A 24,124-nucleotide genomic window follows, 5' to 3' on the forward strand; every position below is an offset into this window, starting at 1 on the left:
TCTTTTCGTCTTTCCATGAGGAATTGTTAGATTTGAGGATTGTCATGATTATATGATGCATGGTGGTATTAAAACTCAAATAAACACCAAAGACATCATTGCCCTTCACCTTTTGACCTTTGATTAGAATCACTCTTTTCTATTTCAGTTTATTCTAATGGGGATTTGTTAAACCCTATATACACACATATTTGACTATATGAGTGGTTTTCTGTTTTGTTTCAATAAATATAATACCAATATAACAGTTTGAGTAGTAACTCCTTACTATGGAAGATGTTCATTTGGACCAACATGTGACAATATTTCAAGTAGGGATCATCAACATTTGCTCATTAGACATCTTAAAGACTGTAAAAATACAAAAGTTAGAAAACATATATCAATAGGGTCCATAGGGGAGGAGTTCCAGTGATCCAATGTCACCGATTTTTTTTACATTTTTTGGTGTTTATTTGTGTTTTAATACCACCATACATCATCTAATCATGACAATCCTCAAATCTAACAATTCCTCGTGGAAAGATGAAAAGAAATTGGGGTGGATTGTGTCTGTAGGATGTATTGTTCAGATTCTATGTAGATTTAAAGTTTTCTTTTTTTACAGCCGAAAATCAAGCACGGACACAAAAGATGATACAAAAAAAACACATATGGGACAATAATTTGCGTGGGGAACATCACAATTCCTTTTCTAGACACCTTAAGGATTACAAAAAACTAGGTTAAATAAAAATACCTTTCGGGTGCAGGTGACCCCCTCCTTCCTACCAGACTACTCAGCCTATGGAAATATAATTGCACCTTAGCTTGAACAACAACAGCCCGCCTGGGCCTGTTTGCGTGCTACAGTTTTTTACAACTGTTTACACACATTTTCAAAGCTCTGTCTTTTTTATGTCTTTTTTTATGTAGGTCTACTGTTTGCCAAAACCTAAAACTCGTCTGTCTTTCATGGGCTTATATTTATGGTATTATGTTATGGGATTTGGCAGACGCTTTTGTCCAAAGTGACATACAAATACAAAAACAATATAATATTTACAGGGAACGGTTTATAATGTTGTTCAAACTATAATAAAGAGAATAGCAATAGCCTCAATAATGTCCATTCAATCAATAATATAAAAAGAATAGTGTGGTAAGATTAAGGAGAATATCAATATACAATAATGTCAAATTAATCAACAGCCTGATGGAAATAAGACAATATTATACAAACCATAAAGCATAAAAAGAACTTAAAGAACTAAGTGCATGTTGAAAAATGTCTTTAGACCCCTCTTAAACGACCAAAAACTATCACAGGAACGGAATCTCATTCCACCAACATGGAGGAAGTCTTGAATTACCTATAGCGTTTATTACTGGTCGACACAACAGACGCTCATCAGAAGACCTCAGTGGGCGGTTGGGGATGTACGTCTTGATTATTGAATTAAAGACATTTAAGATATTTAAGAATGAAAGTCATCTACAGGGTAAAGTTGAAATATACACTGTAAATAAGCAATTTAATAGGCTTACCAAAATATATGTGTGTGTGTGTGTTGGTAAAGGGGGACAATTGGGTGTATATCTATTCGCCTAAGGCAATGATTGGATGGTGTTCAGTAAAGTAATGCATGTTTACACATGTGAGGAGTGAAGCATTGGTGAATAAGTGTGGCATTAGGCTGGAAATCAAGTTACTTCCGAGACAAGACACAAATACACAGACACAAATACAATAATTTCTGTCTTTGGAAAAAACAGCTTTTTCAAAAGTTTGGTTTCCGTCCAACTACGTGTGGTGGTTGTTTCAGTGTGTTGCAGATCTTGTATATGGAAATACAAGTGCATGAAAGTGTTTACAATTTTGAATGCTGTGTTTCATTTTGCAGGAGATATGTGGCATTTTGCATTTTGTGAGAGCATCAACTGGATTTGTGTATAGTTTTGAGGACACAGAGCTTTGAAAATATATGTAAGCAGTTGTATATTTATTTATCAAAGAAGAAATGAAAAGTAAATTCACAGTGGTGGAAGTAGCCTAAATAAATTACATTAATATTTTAACTAATAGCCTACATTCAGTGTCAGTAGTTTTCACATTTTGGGTGACATTGTTTCGTTTGTATAAAAAATGATAAACAACAACAACAACAACAACAACAACAATAACAACAACAACCCTCTACCCCCCAAAAAATCCAGGAATCTCATCCAAGGTATGAAACCATTCTCTGTCATTTACTATACACTAGCCAGCATTGAGAATAAGATATTTCCTTAGAGATTGTCCTGGAGTGGCAAGAAGAACATGCTTCTTAAGGGACAATGCAGCCTTCTACCCTTTTCAACCAGCTGGAATGGGGCATTTTAAAGGGACAGTTTGAAGGATTAGGCTACAGACCATCTATTAGCAGAAATGGAATGTATAAAATACACTCATTAGTGTAATACATACAAGTTGTGTTTTTATAAGCTTAGAAAAGGTCCCTCATATAGGGAGTGGGTCTCTGGAGTCTACTATGTATCTACAGCTCAGAATGAACAAAGCAAAAGCCTTTACATGTTTGCCTATCATTTCTCTCTCTGAAATCTAATTCAGAAACCTCACCACTAGATGTCCCTGTAACCGTAACCAAATCAGAGCCATATCTACATCTACTGCTCTGAACCAAATCCTCAAGATGAGCTTCCACAGCCATGGAGGGATTTGTAATACTTTTTATACTTTGTAGGCTGAACAAAGATATACAGTTAATATTTGCATTCATTTATATTTTGTTAAATGTATTAAGTTTTTAAGCTTTTTTGTTAGCCTTTATCTCAATCAATATCATTATATTTTATAACATTTAAGCTTTTAAATATTTTTATAATATTTTTAAATACTATGTCTTAATATTTTACTGCTATATTTCCCTGTTAGGGATGAACCGACTCTGGGACCCTATCATCTATATTGCTGTGATCAGTAGCAGGTTGTGTTTCGGTTATGGGCAGGAGTTCATTGATCCCCATCTCTTGGGAAGCCCTGGCACTACCACTCTCTTGATATAGCTATAGGGTGGTGTCCTCTTGCATGTGCCAACCAACCCTACATTCTCATACCAGTCTGTCCAGATGGTCAGCTGCCTCATTTGCCATCCATACAATCCTAGTCGTCACCATTGATAATCTAGACAGACACCGTGAACAGTCCATCATTTAGATCTTGATCTCTAAGATGCCCTCCAAACAAATTAAGTCAACGGTCGTCTGGTCTGCCTATGACCACAACATGCTCTGGTTGGTGAGTTGGCAGTAGCGGTCAGATGGGCTGCTTTTCTTCAGTCTTGCTCCAATCCTAGTTAGCAGCTAAGCTAATACTGACAGTGCAGAAAAGAAACAACCTATAAGTGAATCTCACACATAAATAGCTTCGAAAGCTTTCAATCCATCTTTTCCCATAACATAAATCATGTTTCCTGCTGATTCATGCTGGTGAGACATCTTCCAAAGGCTTTCTTTGAGTAGCTTCTTTTTGCTACTCCTTAATGCGTTCCTTAAAAACATCTGGTAAAATAAAACAAAAAACATTTAGTATATCAGTTCAGTAGTAATACAGCTATACATTACTAATAAAGTAGTAGTGAAGCTATAGATGTTATACCATCTAGAACTTTACCAATGAGAAGAAATGTACAGAGGGAAGTACTTACATAGCTTAGGGATAAAAGGAGCAGCGATGCTGAGAGCAGAGCAATGGCCCAGACTAACTCTGAAAGATCATAACTTGGGCAACCTGCATAAATAAATTAAAAAAATGGCATGAGATTCTCTCTCTCTCTCTCTCTCTCTCACAAACAGACACACACAAACAGAGACACTCTCTCACACACACACACACACAAACAGAGACACACACACACACTTGCTCTCTCTAACTCTCTCTCCTTCACTCACCTTCGACTCTAAGGAAGACCTCTCCCTCTTGATTTTGATGTCCCAAGGGTGCAGCCAGCAAACAGATATATCTTCCTCTGTCACTTGCTGTCATATTGGGTAAGACGAGGTTTGATGAGTTCTCTGAGACAAACTCCACATGGCGGATCAAACCCTTGTAATATTCAGCTGTATTGTTTTGTGGAGACAGACGCTTCCTTACAAGGCCTCTTAAATTATTTTCGTTGTCAATCTATAAGTAAAAGAGATAAGATAAGACTTTGATGGGACAAAACATTTAACATATCAACATTTAACATCTAGATAACTATTTGGATCTAACCATTGTCCTCTTTATGCTAATATCTTTCTGTAATATGTTTTTGTACACAGAAGACATATCCATACTGTATACCTATTACAATGGTCAATATATATATTATGGATTACTGCACTCATTGTGAGAAGGAGAATCTAGTCAACAACACAGTTATTGCTTCAATTACTATGAAAATATACAAACATAATCAAATACATAATAATGAATCATTTGATATGCCTTGCCATGGCTGACACACTGAACTGTATGACATCATCATAACTCACCTTGTACCATCTGACAGACCGATAGCTGACTCCTGGCTCTGCTGGAGCCATACATGCCAGTTCTGCGACACTTCCACAGGTACAGGTCTTCTCAATTGTATTCCCTCTGCTTGTGCCAGCAAGCTGAGCTGCAAACACATAAAAAAGGGAATGAGTACACAATACAAATGTTCAGTGTTTTGGAGTTGATAACATACTTTCAAGATTCCAAGATTCACACTTGTGAAGATGTTCTAAATCAAGTTTACTTTACAGTCATCATCATTACATCATAAACATCACATCATTAATTCATTAACAGTATTTTTGTTTTCTAAAATCGTGACTTTAATGCCTCGTAAATTCAAAGAGCAAAGCTGCTGTTCTAAATGAATGAACACAATTGTTAAAAAAAGCGTTGTGCTTTTATGAGGCTGTATTGTTTGAACATAAGTAGACTAGTAATCTTGGATTCTGTACAGACAGGATTACAAACTCCCAAAACAATGACTCTGTGACTTACCCAACAGGAGAAGGAAACAGATTCCCGGTACGCTCATGGTAGTAGCCTTCAAAACTTCACTTTCACATGAGAGAATGCGCGTATGTCTTTATATAGCCTAAGCTACAACTGAAAGGAGAACCATGGTAGGCTACAAAAAAAAAAAGTCACATGATGCATGATGTCGGTGTCGTTGTTGTTTGTTCACTGTCAAACCCACACAATCAGATTGATTGCGTTTACCTGGCGGATGACACCTCTTGCACACAGTTTTGCACACCGCATTAGCCTACCGAGCTCTTTTTGAAAATGTTACTTATTTTTATCGTTCTACGTCTGTTTGGCAATCGAGGTGAGTAGAAAATTGTTACTAAAATAGCTTATTTGCATAGAGTAAATTCACCCATTTACTTTAACTCTATAGACCTGGTCCACGCAGGCTTTTCTTTGCAGATTTGTATGTAAAAGGAGGAAGAAAGTAGGCTACAAGCGAAAACAACAGCATTTTAAATAATCTCCTAAATATGGGCTTTGTTAGTTGCTTGCGTCTGCTAAATAAATACATGTTATGTAAATGTGTATGATCGACCATGTTGTTTAACACTTCAGAGGTAAGGTATCAGTGGTACATTGGTTTCCCCCTCCACTGGAAAGTACTATACCCTACCCAAGGGAAAGTACCCTTGGAGGAAATCCCCGCGTGCGTCATCCAGCGTAGTTTTACCCACGTGCTCGCGAAGCAAGCAAAACGTTCAAAAGTACGGAGCCGGGAGGTGTCATTAGACTGTGTGTACATTTTAGTAAATTATGGTCACGTTTTATTAAATTGTGTGCTCAATTTAGTAAATCTTGTTCATAGGCTATTTGATCATATCATGCGCATGTTGTACGCTCATTATCAAAAATTAAAATAGTAGGCCTACAATTTAGTCAAACCTGCGCACAATTTGATTAGCAATTCAGCAAATGATTTGTGGATATACACAAAAAATATCTTGCAATGACCCCTCCAGGGTTCCGTGCTAATTTAAAACATTTAAAAATCCTATCCATATGTCAGTCAAGTCAACTGAAGTGAAGTTTATTTATAGCGCATTTCATCCACATGGTTAAAACAAATAATAGTAGACTCAATAGTATGTGTTTTTTCATCGAAGTCACAGCATTTCTCCTTGCTTGTGAGTGTGATGTGCAGACTCCACCTGGGGTCACGGTTGGGTTGGAGTTGTGCAAGTGGCTGCATAATCATAATCTCTATTTACACAAATCACTCAGTCACACAATATATACATAGGCTTCCACCCATATACACATAACACACATCTACACCCATATCCACATTCCATACAACTACTGTACACACCCCCACCCACATACACACACTTAACATATCTAGACAAAACATCCACATCTACAACCACACTCACAAACACAAAAAAACAAACACCATCAGTCCGCTCGTGAATTTTCTTTACTTGCAGGCTAAACTTTCCAAATATGGAGCTGTATTATCTTGCAGCACAGGCATACTACATCAAGCAAATACTCAATGGTTCAGATGAAAGTTGGATAAACATATAACCACCAATTTGTGGCAGGCCACTGGTTTTTAGCTCTCTTCTCTAAGAAAAACTAAACATGCAGGTTTTGTGATGAACAGTACATTAAAAGCATGGAGGGAATTAAAAGATAATTTAAAACCACCTTGGAAAAAATCCCCATGTCTTTTGGGAAAATCCCAATATGATGAGTTGCGTTCACTTTCACTTTCACTTTCATGTCATGCTGCAGGAAAACACAACTCTTATAGGAAGCCACCCTGTAGATGACTGGGATTAGAATAGTGTCTGGGCTAAAAGGGTGATAAGCACAATGATAGCAATGTTAGTCATGTTCTAAGTACTGTTCAGGGGACCCTCATAGAACATATTATTGTGCTTTTAGCCCAGAGAAAATTCTAATCCCATAGTTCATTATGCCAACCATATAACTCTATACATTACTATGGAGGATTCTTTAAGTGCTGTGTCTCCTTATTAGAAAGTCTCTGACCCCCCCCCCCCCAAAAAGAAAAAGAAAAGAAAAAAAACAGTACACAGATTTCTGATTTCTGCTCCATCTCACAGCCAGTGGAACACCTGTACACGAGACCTGCCTGGAGTATCCGTGTCACGAGGGCTTATCGCAATATGACATAGCTGCGGAGTTCCCTGCCAAAGAGACACGATGTGAAGAAGTCTGGTCACTGAATGGAATGGTAAGTAAAGCAACCGTCCCTGAACATGACGTGTGCCTGAGCCTGGGTAAACTCAAAGTCTGATGTGTGGCCCATCTACCCCCAGCCCTTTGCAACCTACACAGATGGTAAGGTGGAGTGTCACGAGCCATGTGTGAGTTTGCATTCAGGAAACGTCAGTCTGAGCACTTGCGTGAACGTCACACTGACCCGCCTGTGCAGTTCGCAGGTACGCAACGATTCTTAATAAATACGGTGCAGTACATAGGCTGAGTGTATGTATAAGTATAGGTATAAATACTCTTTTGATCCCTGCATTTATCCCAATCTGTGAATTAGTGATGCACAATGGCAGTCTTTGACATATCTTTAGTGTACAGTATGTTCAGTAATTTCCTGTGTATTAGCCGCATTGTGTATAAACCGCAGGACAGTGCAAGTTTAATGCAAGTAAAAAAATGACAAACCATAAAACCATATTAATGCCATATTAACTGTCCCCATGAATTAACCTCATAGCTGAAGACATTTTGCAAAATCAATGTATAAACCTCAGCTAATAGCTGGGAAATTATGTTAATTTATGTTTTGTACATTCTACTGAGTTGAAATTTGGTTTGTCCTTGCTATGCTGTCTAACAAGTACTATTCTTTCCTCTTTTTATGTAGTTTGTGGAGGAGAAGAGAATTCATTTCACAGGTAAGATTCAACATGATACCACCACTCAGTTTAGTAATGTAGCTTTTAAGCACATACTTTTGTTTCACGACGATTCACCTGCATATTTGATTTCTTAATCAGGAAGAACAGTCCAACATGAGCCTACTACTGTCAAACCATCAGTTCTGCCACACCAGGAATGGCTAAAGAGTCATCATCACTTTGGTAAAAATTAACTGAGCATATAATAATAATTATTTACTCAATTTGTGGATTTTGTTTTTTGATTTTGTATCTTGGTGATGTAATTACAAGGTAGATTGCTTCGCTTCGCCTTTCTCCAGGGCTTCTGGGGGTCGCTGCTCTTGTGCTTAGTGTTGCAGCTGGGGTCCTCCTGTGGAAGAATTTCTGTGGCCAAAGTCCTGGAGCCTCAGCCGGATAATTGGTTTCACTTCCCATCTGAAAACATCCTGAAAATATGGGCATTTTTTAAAAGTGTTAAAATTTGCCTGGTTTCACCAGACTCACTATTTCGTTTCACTTTGTGGGTTGCATCGTAATGGGTGTAGATTTTGAATTAACTTTAATTAAGATAGACCAGTGATTGCAATCAGATTGATCAGCGATTCGCAACATTACTTCCTACATAGTCTAACCTTTACAGTACATACCCATAATAAACCACATCAGCAGGTAAGAAACATTGTATTTACCTTTGCTGTATAAATGTACAATTTCTTCCAACTGCAATTTTTCATATATATGTTGTTGCTGCTACCATTTCCCACAGCCACTTTCAATTTTATAGTTATATTTTTATATTACTTTTTCTGCTACTGAGACCTTGAATTGCCCCTTGAGTATCTACAGTTAAAAAACAAAAATATTCATACCCCTGGCAAATATTGATTTAATGTTGATTTTCTCTTGACCAATATGTTTGTTCTGACTGAAAATGACACTGCCACATGCCATAGGCTGTAAGACAATGTGGTAGAACCATGGAATCAAAAAAATAAGCGTTTTTATCTTTTTTAACATTTTTATGAAAAATGGTATGTCCACAATTATATAAATATAAGAACATCTGGTGAGGGGTCAGTTACATATAGGGAGCTTTTATACTGTTCTCAGAAAGCAGGCTTAGATAATGGTGCTAACGGTAGACCTGGTTAGACCTCACTGATAGTACGAGGGCCCAGGGGGGAATATTATAAGTATAATATATAAGAATAATATATAAGAGGGTATTAGGGTGCTTAGCATTAAGGTGTAAATCTTACCTGTGGGTATCTTGAAAGGTGCTTTATGAATAAATATTATTATTATTGTAATTTTAATTGCCTTTTCCCATGCAACCATGGTTGCACTGCTGCTATCTTCCTTGCAAACATTGTTGCACTGCTGCTATCTGGAAATAATGATTGTTTTTTGTATTATGCATTTTTTTTTATTTTTGTATTAAGTATTTTGTGAACATTTAATATATTTTTAGCCTTATAGAGATTTATACTATTTATATAGTATACATTTATATAACTGTTTACAAAGTCTGTTGAGAAAAGATGTTCTAGAGGCCTGTCATTTCAGTTCAGAGTACTGAAAAGCCCGGTACTGCACCTAACACAGTGTCGTTGGATCAATGCTGAGGAGATGACATGCCTGTGAAGCATCCAGCTTTCCTCATTATACCATGTAAACAGAAATGTGGATGTCAGTGTCTTTAGTTTCATGCTCCTTTTAAGGACTTATGTATTATGACCCTTATTTATCTACCCAGAAGGAAAAGAAACATGTTATGAGCTTTCCCATTAAAGGAAAAGAATGCCTTGTTTTTGAAATCCATCCATTATTATACGTCTATGCAATTATATCGATTTGGCATTAAACAACCTTGGAAAATTGTAAATTGTGTATACCGGTATATTTTAATATAAATGTTTTGAACTTCTTGAACTCCCCTGCAAACGATGCGTTATTTAGAAGGAGGAAACTGGAGGTGACACATTCAGACCATGTCAGTACTGGATTATTTCTGTGTTCACCATTTACTTGTCCATTGTAAACTTTTGTACTTTGTAGATTGTACTTGAACAATGTGTTTCTTTACAACAAAAATAAAACATTTTTTAACATACTGTATTAATGGCATGAGTCATTAAGTCACCTTGAATTGGAAATAAGGTGAACTACACAAGGGGAATGAAAAAAATCGAAATAGTATCAAACAATACATTGCAACATTACTGTATTCCCTACTATGGTAGTTATATGATCAGACTGAACATGAAACCAAAATCAACATAATTAAACTTATAAGTGTTTCACCAATTGAAATTGGTTGCCTGAAAGGGTTGAATCCCGTTCTTAAAGACAATCACAAGACGGATTACTAAAAAAGTGAGGGGGCGATTTTTTGGAAAAGGTAAGACAATGTTTATCTTAAACATGTTATCTCGGAACACACAGTACATGTACATAAGATGCTTTACAAAATTATTTACACGTTTTTATTTTGGTGTACCCACAGCATTGTTTCACTGATAATAAAATTAAACAAAACTATAAAATATGAACATTAGGTACTGGCTGAAAAAAAAGACGATTAACTTTTGCAGTGTAAAACAATAAAATGAGTTCTGTCTGAACTGAGAACCGTGACGCCTTCATAACAAGAACTGCTCCGGTCCAGTAGTCTTCTGTTTCTGCTGTTATTTTCCTCTTGTTGGTCCAAGCCTCGCTTGAAGTGAGCTGAACCCCAGAGCAACTGTTTTCATGATGTCGCTGGACTCCTGGTGTTGAGAGTTTCCAGACTGACCTAAAGCCCACTCTCTACCACTGCGGTCTGCTCCGCTGGGGCCTCACATCTTGGTGCTTAGAGGACCCTTCACCAGACCCTGTTCTTTGCGCATGACAGGCGCGTGGATACTGCAGTCCCGGGCCTCACAGAAGCCTGGCACGCCCGCCAGACCCGCCATGCCAGGCTGACCCACCGGCCCGGGGAACCCACGAGGCCCCTGAGGACCCTCAGCTCCGTCCTTGGGTATAGCCGGGTGTCCAGGCAACCCTGTGTGTGTGGGTGTGTGTGGGTGGGTGTGGGTGTGTGTGGGTGGGTGGGTGTGTGTGTGGGTGGAGGTTTATATGTGTGGGTGGGTGGATGGGTGTGTGGGTGTGTGTGTGAGTGTGTGTGGGTGGGTGTGGGTGGGTGGACAGAAAAGCCATAATATGTCACACTGGAATCTTACCAAAAGAATCAAGGTAAAATACAAGATTTTATTCTATTCTAGAAAAAGATTCTATTCTACTAAAACTATACAGTATAAATAAAAGGGACTTGACTTGACTTGACTTGACTTTTAAACCTATAGCAGTGCCTAACCTTGTTTGCTTTAGGATTTAATGACCTTTGGTTTATACTTTTTAATATTTCTCACACTGAAAAACATTGATTCTATCATCATTCTACTATCATTCTATCATAAAAACATTGCATAAAATCATTGCATTGTTTGGTGCTCACAACAAATCTTTAGAATTAATTGTTTAGTATAAGTATATATAAGTATATATACTCTTTTGATCCCATGAGGGAAATTTGGTCTCTGCATTTATCCCAATCCGTGAATTAGTGAAACACACTCAGCACACAGTGAACACACAGTGAGGTGAAGCACACACTAATCCCGGCGCAGTGAGCTGCCTGCAACAACAGCGGCACTCGGGGAGCAGTGAGTGGTTGGGTGCCTTGCTCAAGGGCGCTTCAGCCGTGCCTACTGGTCGGGGTTTGGACCAGCAACCCTCCGGTTACAAGTCCGAAGCGCTAACCAGTAGGCCACGGCTGCCCATTAAGTTATGTGTTGTAGCTAGAGGCATGCTTACTGTATATTGTATATAGGTTATAAAACACTTTGCCCTTAAAACAAATTGCCCTTAAAAGAAGAAGGTCTATCACGTTGACGGGACAGTGTGACGTGACGTGGGTGCAGGTGTAAAACTCTACCTCTGATTCCTTGGGGTCCGTCATGACCACGCAGACCACTCCCTGTGTCCCCTCTGTCTCCTTTGCGACCCTTTGTACCTGTCACAAAATACAAGATCCATTTAAAAGATGCAAAGGGCATCCTGCAAAGTAAGATCATGAGGTAAGGTCTGAGATGGGATGCTGTTTCCAGAGATGCGTTCAAATTCGGCAAACATTCACAAACGTTTGTGGCATGTTTGCCGAATTTGAACGCAGGAACATGTTTTCTCTGAAATTTGAACGATTTGGTGTTAACATTCCATTGTAGCAGTAACTGCATTGTTGCCTTCGTCAAACTCACGTCCAGTTCCACTGTATACTCGCAGAGAACTACCTCCTCAGACTGTTCACAAACGTTTGCCAAAACTCAAGGCTAACAGAAAACTGTTTGCAAACATTCGCCTATGTTTGTGAATTTGAATCCACCTCGGGTCTACGAAAGGACAGATGTGTCTATAAAAGAACTGTTGACGCATAGAACTACAACCAACTACGGTAATCTATGGTATGTCAAGTGAAACATAAACAAATATGAGATGCAATAAAACCTGATGCTGGTTTGCCACTTAAAACTTCTGGTTTGGTGAGCAACCCCTTGACCGCTTCACTTGTCCACCTCTCATTTCAATGCCAGATGGCCCTGACACCCCCCTGATCAGAGGGTCTGATAATAAAATGATGTGAGGTGCACAGCTCTGTTTACCTTGATCTCCATCCACACCCTTGGCTCCATCCACCCCTGTGGGGCCTCGGACTCCACGCCCTCCCTTGGCCCCGGTCTTGCCAGCTTTACCCTGGTGGTGATGACACGTGTGTGTGTGTGTGAGTTCAGAGACAGAAACAAGTTTGTAAACCCTCATGTGGTGATGCACATGATGATTGTGTGAAGGGTTTTGACCTGAAAGTGTAATCAGTGTATACATCTTGGAAACAGGGACACTTTTCACTTAAAAGGTTGATACCAATGCAACTGACCTAAAACCTATGACCTTATCTATGTGTGTGTGTGCGTGTGCGTGTCGTGTGCGTGTGTGTGTGTGTGTGTGTGTGTGTGTGTGTGTGTGTGTGTGTGTGTGTGTGTGTGTGTGTGTGTGTGTGTGCGTGTGTGTGTGCGTGTGTGTGTGTGCGTGTGTGTGCATGTGTGTGTATGTGTGCCACTCACAGGCTTGCCAGAAGATCCTGTGGGCCCGCGGGGTCCTGGGGGCCCGATGAGGGTGCGGTTGTTGATGGGGCATCCCTGGGCACACTTGGAGCGTATGGAGGCAGCGTACTGGGAGATCTGCGCAGTGACCACGCCCTGGCACAGCTGCAGGACCTGGTCATCTGTCAGGCCGGGGCCCTGAGAGGAGACCAGCGTCCGTTAGTTAACATGGTGGGGATGTCAACACACCAAACATGCTGCACAGGTGCACTTAAACCATGCAAACTACAGGTGGACGTTCATCTCCTTGACAGACTGATCAGATCTGTCAGTCTCTGACTCAGTCAGATATAGTCAATCACTTGTACACTGAAATACGCACTCACCTATTCAGTTTAATCATAACTCACCAGTTCAGTTGATCACCAAACCAATCAATCAAACCAAGGTAAGTTGGATCAGATCAAGACAAGTTTGATCAAATGAAGCTATGTCAATGTGTTGTTTCTTTTTCAATTGAAAATAAATTGACTGTGTTTGGATACGCACAGGTTCACCTGCCACACCCTTTGGTCCTGAGCGACCTTTGACCCCTGCATCTCCACTGGGGCCGGAATCTCCTCTTTCTCCGGGGATGCCTGGAGGTCCCACGCGCCCGACCTTCCCATCAGGCCCTTGGCGACCCCTCTCTCCTTGCTGGCTCGGGTCAGGTGACAAAGAAACGTCCCTTGAGTGTCACATTCACTTTCATTGTTCATCTGATAGATTTGTAATCATCCATCTCTTTTATATTTTGTTTACATTTTTAATTAATCTGATTAATCACTATGGCATCATCATCTTGTCATGAGGATCAAGGAAAGAGGAAAAGGCCAGTGTTGTCGTAATGTCTGTTAGTCGTAAACAAACCTGTCCTTTGTCTCCGCCTGCACCAGCATTTCCCTGTAGAAGAGAGGAAGTGGAGAAATTGTGACGAGAGAAATCATGTGCAATGGAAACTACGTGATACGATCTAAATAAAAATGAAATGTCAGCTGAGAGCACATGATGGATCATTTTACCTTCTGACCTTTCACTCCCTTAATGCCGGTCCTTCCAGTTGCACCCTAAAACGGGTTAGAAATGGGTTAGATTTTTGGGTTGTTATTTAAAAGTTAAATATATGATATCAGAGTGTGTGTGTGTGTGTGTGTGTGTGTGTGTGTGTGTGTGTATTTTTTTCATAAAAATGACCTTCAGTCCATCTGCTCCGGTTTCCCCTTTGGCTCCCTAAAAACAGAGTAAACAGAGGAGTTTTTGCTGATTATTTGCCTAGTGTAGTATAGTGAAGTATAGTGTCTGATTATTTGCCTAGTGTAGTATAGTTTAGTATAGTGTCTGATTATTTGCCTAGTGTAGTATAGTGTAGTATAGTGTCTGATTATTTGCCTAGTGTAGTATAGTTTAGTATAGTGTCTGATTATTTGCCTAGTGTAGTATAGTGTAGTATAGTGTCTGTTTTACTTCTGCTCAATGGACATCCAAATAGTAGACTTCATTGCAGTAAACATATGTGACATCATAACATGTCCTAAGACTGTTCCACTCATTGTTCCGCATTGTGCAGATTTCATAAGTGATATTAGTAAACAATGGTAATTTCATCACACACTATTTCACATCTATGATCAGCATATGATAACAGCCAGCTTCTAGGGGCCTTCATAGAGAGCATTGCAAACACAATGGACAGGGACAATCTCTGTGTACATTAAATTTCACACCAGTGGAGATGATAGAGATCAGTGATGTACATACCAGCTGGCCAGGCAAGCCCTTGGGTCCAGGCTGTCCTGGAAGACCAGGCTCTCCACTCTCTCCCCCGGGGCCCTGGAATGTAAAACACACCGATAGCACTACACATCCAGCAGTGTTCTAACTGCTTTAACTGCTTTAAGCTGGACATGGTATGTGAGGACATGAAGGAGGACACAAAAAGGTGACACAAAAAGGTATGGAATTGTGAAATCTATTCAAACTAAGCAATAGGATAATGGGGCTAATTTTTCAATGCTAAATGCTAAATCTGTTTGGTCATTCAGTAATGTTTATGTCGTTCAGTTGTTTTCATATCAGCTATAAATAGATATCTGAACTATCAAGACTTCCTCAACAGTGCAGTGCTGGGGACTTCCCCGATAGTATTACTTCCCCAATCAAAAGGCCAGGCTACATTACAGCCACAGAATAGAATCTGGTGGCATCATGGAATCTGGGGCTTTTCAGGGCATAACAAGTCCTACTTGGCATTTTAAGTTTACCACAGTGTGTTTGTCTAGGGATAAAGGTGATTTCACTTGTTTATCACAGGTTCAATAGGACTTCCTCATTTCAAAGCTATAGGCCACAAATGAAGAAACAGCACGGCTCGACAGTGGTGAGATCACGGTGGAGTTAATGCAAACGGACAGCTCCTCACCCCAGCGCCCACTCTTCCACGTCGCCCCCTTGGACCACGGTCACCTTTCACCCCCTGGGAAAAGACGCAGACCCATCAGATAAGTCCTGGGTTGGGAATTAGTGGTGCCATATAAGTCCTATAAGTGTGACTCATCCAAGTCATATCAGTATGAATTAGAGGTATTTTAGATGCAGACACATCATATAGTCCTGGTCATATAGTCATATAGTACATGTCATATCTAATTATGAGTTCATATTGTAGTTCCCTGTGCAGTCATGAAGCTAAAGGCTGAATGTGTGTGTCTGTAGCGAATACAAGTCATTATTATTATTAATAATAATAATGAATATATAACAATACATATTATTAAATTAGTATTAATAATAATTTATATATAATAATTCATAATCATTTACTGCACCTTAGGTCCAAAAGCCCCTGGTACGCCCATGACCCCAGGAACACCAAGAGGACCCTAAAACAAAGACCCCAAAACAAACCATGTTAAACAAATCTATACATACATGAATAGATACACTTGTACTGCTATTCTATTCTAAAGTTACTTACATCCTCTCCAGGTTCCCCATCACTTCCTGGTAGACCTCCAAAACCCTGGTCTCCCTGTAACAGAATGAACAATTAACATCTATTCAGAGGGAGAGCGTGCTACTAAAACTGAGACATATCATGCAACTGTTCAAGAAAACCACTATGCTTAGCCCTACTCTAAGAATGGCCACAGATTACACGCAGTTATTAAAGCAACACAATGCTGTCCTTTCACCTTAAAATAAAGGCTTCCAACTCATTTTGATACTATGACTTATAATACGGAAATTAAGTCTCTTACATAGCCAATGCGTGCTTGGAATGCTTGATATTGCACTATGTAACATTGTTGATTGGGTAGGATCATGTGTTAGTTGGGTTTTTGACAAACTGGCTTTGAAATACTGTCTTTGTTCTAAATGGCGTTGAATATTGAGGCCAGGGGGACTTCCATGTTGTTGTTTTAATGCTTATAGTAAACAACTATTTGATTTGGCCCCCTGCACAGGCTCTTTGGAAAGTACTGTGCTCAACTCGGTTCACAGATCAGTTAGTAAAGTCCTCATCTCATGGCTGCATACCTTGGGACCCGGCTCTCCTTGGCTACCTGTTTCTCCAGGGTAACCCTAAAAAACAAATAAGTCAGGTATTCATGATATATGTGAATGGGACACAACAACAGTAGTGGTGTGGGAGGATGAGGTCATCTCTTACGTTGTAGCCCTGCTCTCCATGGTCTCCTGAGAATCCAGGGGCTCCAATCTGGCCCTGTACAATCACCGAGGAGAAATCACCTATGAATCTCAATTCAACTGGCAGAGTGGTTTCCAATTTGACAACAACAATAACATTTATATGTGGCTTGTGGCCTCTGTACATTCTCAACAGTCACGTGGAGTTTGAGTTTGTGGTCCAATTTCATGCCCAAAGCCTCCCCTCTTTGATGGGCTGTGCAGTGACACATTTAGCATGCATACTAGTCAGCCAGTGCTATGATCATATCACATTTTGAAATGGCATTTCCAAAGAGTCATGCAAGAGATGCAAAATCTACCTCATTTGTAACATACAAAAATTACAAGGGACACACATACTAGGCATTACTGCACAATGTGCACAACGCTCACACAGACTCATCTCAGGGCAGCCCACTCATTTCATGGGCTTGCTTTGAGCAGGTGCTCTGAACATGTAGTCAGTTACGCTAAGCTCTTCGTCTCACCTTGAATCCTTCTCTCCCCTCTGGACCCTGCTTGCCAGTTTTACCAATGGATCCCTGTGGACAGAAAAGTGTCTAATAAGCTTTTCATTCTAGTTCATCAGGTTGTTGTCTACAGTAAATCCAATCAGTAGTTTTACACTTAAAAAAAACTTAAATGTGGACATTTGAATTTCTAACTGACAATAGTATAAAAGGCTGAGGGGTAACTAGCACAAAGACTCATCTTAAAGACCTCACATGTTAAAATGTCACCGTTCTGTGGGGAGGATGAAGTGTACTGATCAGATTAACTATATGTTGAGAATAGTGGATGTACGTGTATACCACGACCACCATGACACTGACCTTAACACCTTTAGCTCCTCTACTTCCAGTGGTTCCAGGTGGACCAATTGGGCCCTAAAATCAGAAGAAGAGAAACTAGTGAATCACTTCATGACACGTTAGTATGGCAAAGCGTGCACCTGTTGTTACAAAATAACAAACTTCAACTACACTTTCTACATTAAATGGAAGTAATCTTGAATTTGAGTCATCCTACCATGCCTCTCTGTCAGGTATATATATATCAATTTAAAAGGCTGTAGTGCTTACCACATCCCCGGGATCACCAACACCTCCCCGCGGGCCTTCTATTCCGATGTCACCCTACAGACCAGAGGAAACATGCTCATTATTTTTAGTGCCAACAACACAATTATGGCTTCCAAATGCTTAACTGTTATGTAATTCCGGCTTTTATGGTCACTGGACTGGAAACTGTTGATTGAGAAACTCCAGAAATACAATATACTGTGAGATGAGAGATGGCTGAAAAGGCTGTTTTGGCTGTATAGTAGAATTCCTTACCTTCAGGCCAAAGATCCCAGACTCGCCCCTGTCACCTGGTGGACCAGGCAGACCCTGTGACACAGCAGAGGACAAGGTGAGAAAGCAAGAGAAATTATAACAGCATTATAAATACTGGCAGAAGATTAAAGACATTTAGTCCTCTGAGTAAAGGTTTGCTATATGACTATCTGGTTTGCTCACCATTGCTCCAGAGAATCCAGACTCCCCGTCATCACCATCAGGCCCGGAATCACCCTAGAGGAAGGTCAAAGGGTCACCAGGGATTGTTTAATAAGACACTCAAATATTCAGATACATACACACACAAACATAGAAGCTCATGTATTGGATTTTAGAGTGTGCAACTTAAACTCAAATGTGCGGTGAGTGACCTACCACAGGGCCAGGGTCACCTCCTCTTCCTCTCACTCCTTTGGTTCCCTTGTAACCCTGGCAACACAGTAATGGAGCATGTCAATAAACAAGAGAGGAATGTCACCTAAAAACCAACGAGCGCTGTCAAATTAGCACACTGACCTGACGTCCTTGAGCTCCTGGGAATCCTGTCTTTCCTTGCAGGCCTCTGGAGCCCTGTGAGAAGAACCTACAGTTAGGCAGGTAAACTGGGAGGAGGGACTATAGAGGTGATCAACATCTTGTGGCCTCTTGGGAAGAATTCAAGCCAGCTATCAAACCTGGACTGCCAGACAGTTGTATTATAGATGCATGGCTAATGGTCAGTTGTACAGTTGTATTATAGATGCATGGCTAATGGTCAGTTGTACAGTTGTATTAAAGATGCATGGCTAATGGTCAGTTGTACAGTTAGTATGGTCTGAACACTTGTATGAGATCATCCATAACAAAGAGGTCATGGACCCTGTGACTGTGGAATAGCTTATTTTATTTGTTATCCAAGCAGCACTACACTGTGCAACTGTGCAACTGTGCATGCATCATGGTTCATGTTCCATCCTGAGATTTCACCCTCTGCGATCTTACCTTTGGTCCAGCGAACCCAGCGAATCCTGGCTCCCCGGGCAGACAGTCGCACTCCGTGGGCCCCTCCTCTTCCAGCGTCTCTTCGCTTGATCCGTCGTTGTCGTACGGCACCTGGGACGTCTCGATTTTGTCCTCTTTTGCATAGTCGTAGGTTTCGGTGGTGGTGCCATAAGGGTAAGGCTCCTCGGTCATCATGGTGACCACGGAGGGCCCAGGGGCGTAGGTGTCATATGCTGAAGCTGTGTTCTCCTCCTCATAGGTGTGGGTCGGTTCTGGGGGATATTCTTTATACAGGTTTATACCGAAATGATACAGAACTTGCTAAAGAACAAAGCTAACAAAACTAATTTTGCTTTTGTGTAAACATTGTGATGTTCTGTCATGATTTAATATCAACAAAAACTGTCAACAAAATTGTTGCTTTTTCTCCTAATGGTTTTCTCAACAGCACAATACATGTAAGAGATGTTTGTTCAAACTGAAGAAAGATATGACCCTTTCATCACCGAAACCTGTTTATATTAATACATAGGATAATTCAGCAGATGTTAACATATGATTCTGGACACTTAAAAATCATGGTAGACAATCAGCTCATAAACAGCTCATTACAATGAAAGTGTAAATTTTATTTCATTCAGACTATATGTGAGAGTAGTTGTTGTGTTTTACCTTGGCTTGGGTATGTGGAGCGATCATCGTATCGGTCAACCAACGAGCCTTCATAACCATTTTCCTCACCTTGGTAAGAGAGGAATAAACAGGGCAATTGAACAATGTTTTTCACAATAATGGATAAACCTGATATTAGTGCTCAAAATGTATCCAGTTGGTCAGTCAATGTTATCAGTCAGTATATATACTATTTTGATCCCGTGAAGGAAGTAGCCTGGATGAGCCATTAGCATAGCATAGGATGAATTTTGAATTTAGTTGATTTGCATTTTCAAATAGTGAATATACTACAAATGAAAAATATCGCTGACATTTGTTGTAAGTAGGGGAATCCTGTTGTGTATATTTAAATTTTTTGTGATTCAGTGCTTTGCCATTTTTTTCCCTCTTTTGAATTTGAAAATTTGAATAGTGATAGAATATCAAATGCAATTTGTTGTGCAGCACTGTACATTATGTATCTGCTTACCTTTTTTGCAATAGACACAGCACCACTTTGAACAAACATGTTATTAAAATCCGTAAGTGTATGTTGCAAGTTCAGTATGTCGCCTGTCTATACGGCTTGGAAAAGCTGCATCAGACCTGTACCAGTGATCCTGTGCCTAAGCCCTAATTCACATCTCCAGGAGAAGAAGTCAATGCAGTGCTAAAATGTGAAATGTGAATCCAACAGTGGTCTGATTCTGTTGTGCAATGCATTTCTAACTCCCGTACCTGAGTTGTACCCAGAGTACTCGTCCTGAGCGTGGCAGTGGAGGACGCACAGCAGGAGAACACACACCCACGATGCAGTGGACACCTGCTATGAACCACAAACAAACAAACAAACACACACAACTCTCAGATAAGACAGTAAGTATCCTTTTTGCAGAAGGTAGAACAGTTCAAGAGAGTTGCACTTGGAGCCCAGTGTGGACAATATGTGTGTTTGTATAAAAATGTAATACATTGAACAAAAACAAACATCTTCCATGTGTAATTGAGGTTGTAGCTCAATGGGTTCAGGAACAAGAGAGCATTGTCTCCCCCTAGTGACAGGGGGAGACAATGTGGTGCAGTCATTATGGTGCAGGCCTGATTATCATTCAGAAACTCTCCACTAATTTATAATAGCACACTTACACTACTTTATAATAGCACACTCACACTAAAACTTGATGACACTGATGATGATAGACTTGCTCATGGAAAGAATAACATGTAACATTTCATCTTTGGAAGATATACTGTACAGAGACAGATTACAGCCAGTTATGTTATACAGGTGTGCCACATGGGGGTAGTTATGTAGCTAGGTGTGCCACATGGGGTGGGGTGGGTAGATAGGACAATCCCAAGGACCCTGCACTGAGGGGGATCCTCAAAGAACACTAGAAGCACCATCATTTCATAACTACTAGAACTGTTATTAAGCAGTTATTTTCACCCTTAGATTTTAAACTCTATATATTCAGCCAGCAAGACTGTATTTTTTCCTTAAACAAAGTAATTTTTACATCCAACTTTTTAAATGGTCAAAGTGACCACCGCTGCAGTTCTAGTGTTAATAATTAATATTATTATTGGGAGGGTCCGATATTACATTTAGCCCAAACCCTTCATTTGGGACCAAGAAGCTATGAATATTTGGACTCAACAGCCAATCAAGATACACCCCTTCCTTCCTTCCTTCCTTCCTGTTTGGCTTCACCAGTGTATGACTGCATCTGAGCCCCTTTGCTTTGTTTCCATTTATTTACACACACACTGGATTGATAACGTGAGGAATGTTGTGAGTTCTTAGCTGAATTCGACAGCATGTATAATGGAACATATAATCAAAGGCCCCACCTTGGCATGAGGCTCCCTGAGAGTGACCTCTGACCTGTGACTGACTGGAAGATAGAACTAATGATGGGCGAAACCATGCTGACATTCCTCTCTGCAGAATCACGCCACACACTATGATTACTTTATTACTGTGAGATATCTTCAGTTCAGAAGAATGTCTGACAATACTGTTAATGTGAAACTTGAACATAAAAATAATCATTCAGTATTGTAATCTGGGTTGACATGACAATGGAATAAACTCCAGGGAACAGTTGGGAGATAAGATATCACCATAGCTGAGCTGTTGAGAACTGAAACATAAGGTAAAACATGGGAGAAAACCCTATTTTCCTGAGATGAGGTGAGTAACCACTGTCTGAGTTGGAGTACTTCAGTTTTTACTGCAGATGTCAGACTGTGAGTCAGTCAGTGGTTTGAGTTGACCTCAGCTTCCACTTTCCTTTTCTCTCTTTCAGTTCATCTTACTGGGGAAAACCCACTCCCTCAAGGACTGGGAGGCTAGTGGGGATGAGTCATACTGTGGTGATAGGCTTCAATCAGGCCTTTGTGTGAGAGCCAGGCATTTACAGGCCTTCCTGAAATATAGCACTTCTCAGGCTGATCCCACATTCCGGAATGATCCAAAATTCTCCTCCTCCTCGCTTTGAGGTCTTTGGAGGAATAGCTTCTTTCTTCTTCTCTTTCGCTCAAAAGCTCTCTGTGCTGACTTGTGTGTGAAACAGAGAAATTCATTGACCTTAGTTTCACAGAAGAGAAATACGGAGTACCCAAGTTTTCCTTTGAAGGAGAAACACGTTTTGGGATAGTCCCATATTTACAGAATGGGAAGTGGTTGCAAACAAATGAACTTCCATTTAAGCGTTCCTGATCAGCTCCTCAGTAATGGAGAAGTCACTCTTTGATTTCTGGCTTAATGTGCGGTGGGTTTTTGGAAGCTTTGATATAGTAAGGGCGGAGCTATGCTTGATAGACAGTAGGGGGGAGGATCTTTACAAACCCACAGGCCCCCAGGGCCAGTGAGGTGCACCATGGCATTACAGTTGCTAGGATACACCTGAGTAGCACTCAGATACACCAATCAGCACTGTATTGCCATTCACTGAATCAAATGAGTAGAATGCTTGTAGCAATAAGAAAGAACTGTCACTATTAGGAAATGAGTTAGCTGTAGATTTGCTGAAAGGAACAATAGAGAATTCCGCCAGAGCATTCGATGTCATATACAGCCATAACAACAAAGTAAAAAATAATTCAGAGGCATAGTCCAACTGAAAAGCCCTGTATTTGCCGTAAGCATCATGCTGTTTACGTGTGAACCGCTAATGATCGATGTCTCTGTGATTACCTTCTAACTGTCATCTGGTTAACAAGAGAGGTCAAACACTGGCAGGGGGATAATCCTTACAACCAACAGAGGCTAGTTTGGGGATCACATAAGCAGCCTTGCTTCGATGTCACATCAGTGACATTGAGACAAAAACTACCCTTATTCTCAAGGCAGTCAATATATCCTCCATACCATATATAAACAATATCAGTATATCATTAACTTGACACAATGCCAAAGAGAACATTTTCACTCAATATACAACTGCACACACCATTAAAAAGCAAATATGTCTCAATCTCGACAGAAAGCCAAAGCAACCTCTGTAAAGGCGTTAGTGTCCCGTGCTGAGCACAAGCCCCTGAGCCCTGTTGCATTTTGCAGCCAGTGTCCCAAATCTGAGCTAACTCTCCCAGAAGCACCAGCACCCAGTAGCACGGCCCCACTTACCTTAGTCCTGTGGACTCCCATGGCTGCCGTTTCTGCTTTGTCCAGTCCAAACCTGACGGGCCTCCACTAGCCCTGTGTTGAGGGAGCCCAAAAGCTTCAAGCGGGGCAAAGCTGTCTTTTTTTTCAGTAAATCTTTTTGTTGGCTCCCCCCGGTGTGTGTGCTAGTGTGTGTGTGTGTGTGCGTGTGTGTGTGTGTGTGCATGTGTGTGTGTGTGTGTGTGCGTGCGTGCGTGTGTGTGTGTCCCTCAATGCAGTGGCTTCTCACAGCGTTCTCCCTGCCCACCGTGCTCGGCCTTACTCTCGTCAACACGCCGTACGCGCACCAGGGCTGGGCTACCACCCTCTGCTCCCACCAGCTCCGAGGGCCATCACGGAGCTGGGGCTCCCACCCCTCCCCTCCACAGCCAGGTGAGAAATACCTGAGCCCACCCCAAACAAACACACCAGCAGCAGAGGGAGGTGCAGAAGCAAGAGAATACTGGATTAACCATGGAGAAAGATTGGGTCAAATGGGAACTTTAATCCCGTTCCTGTTTTTTAATCCTGTTTATTCTGTTGGATGCCAATGTCCATCAAGATCATCGACTGTAATTGAAGATGGTTAAATCATAATAGTTCATCTTTACTGAATTCTGTACCCCAAGTATAGTCTCAGAGATTCATTAGACATCAATACAAATACTGAGCTCTAATAAGTGGGTTAAAGAGATTTTATGACCAGATGACAC

The 24,124-nt window shown here is 40.6% G+C and overlaps 2 protein-coding genes across 4 annotated transcripts; both read right to left on the minus strand.

Annotated features, from left to right (window-relative positions):
- Positions 1–2,538: 2,538 nt before the first annotated feature.
- Positions 2,539–5,094, minus strand: cd83 (CD83 molecule). Its single transcript, XM_048261292.1, has 5 exons — positions 5,021–5,094; positions 4,519–4,646; positions 3,934–4,165; positions 3,690–3,772; positions 2,539–3,543 (listed from the first exon to the last, which is right to left on the minus strand). The coding sequence occupies exons 1-5, from the start codon at positions 5,055–5,057 to the stop codon at positions 3,394–3,396; spliced, it is 630 nt and encodes a 209-aa protein (XP_048117249.1). The 5' UTR covers positions 5,058–5,094; the 3' UTR covers positions 2,539–3,393.
- A 5,286-nt stretch (positions 5,095–10,380) lies between these two features.
- Positions 10,381–23,747, minus strand: zgc:113232 (uncharacterized protein LOC541546 homolog). 3 transcript variants are annotated; one of them, XM_048260046.1, is made up of 25 exons: positions 23,397–23,747; positions 20,501–20,585; positions 19,781–19,849; positions 19,109–19,392; positions 18,644–18,697; positions 18,503–18,556; positions 18,308–18,361; positions 18,125–18,178; positions 17,870–17,923; positions 17,621–17,674; positions 17,276–17,329; positions 16,768–16,821; positions 16,635–16,679; positions 16,072–16,125; positions 15,923–15,976; positions 15,517–15,570; positions 14,856–14,927; positions 14,292–14,327; positions 14,120–14,164; positions 13,968–14,000; positions 13,608–13,754; positions 13,080–13,256; positions 12,621–12,711; positions 11,897–11,974; positions 10,381–10,963 (listed from the first exon to the last, which is right to left on the minus strand). In XM_048260046.1, the coding sequence occupies exons 1-25, from the start codon at positions 23,415–23,417 to the stop codon at positions 10,758–10,760; spliced, it is 1,983 nt and encodes a 660-aa protein (XP_048116003.1). In that variant the 5' UTR covers positions 23,418–23,747; the 3' UTR covers positions 10,381–10,757. The 3 variants fall into 3 exon arrangements, with proteins under 3 accessions (XP_048116003.1, XP_048116004.1, XP_048116002.1); XM_048260047.1 differs by having other exon boundaries at positions 19,109–19,380; positions 20,501–20,588; XM_048260045.1 differs by having other exon boundaries at positions 20,501–20,588.
- Positions 23,748–24,124: the final 377 nt, after the last annotated feature.

This window comes from Alosa alosa, chromosome 13, assembly GCF_017589495.1.
Source record: "Alosa alosa isolate M-15738 ecotype Scorff River chromosome 13, AALO_Geno_1.1, whole genome shotgun sequence".
NCBI lineage: Eukaryota > Metazoa > Chordata > Actinopteri > Clupeiformes > Clupeidae > Alosa > Alosa alosa.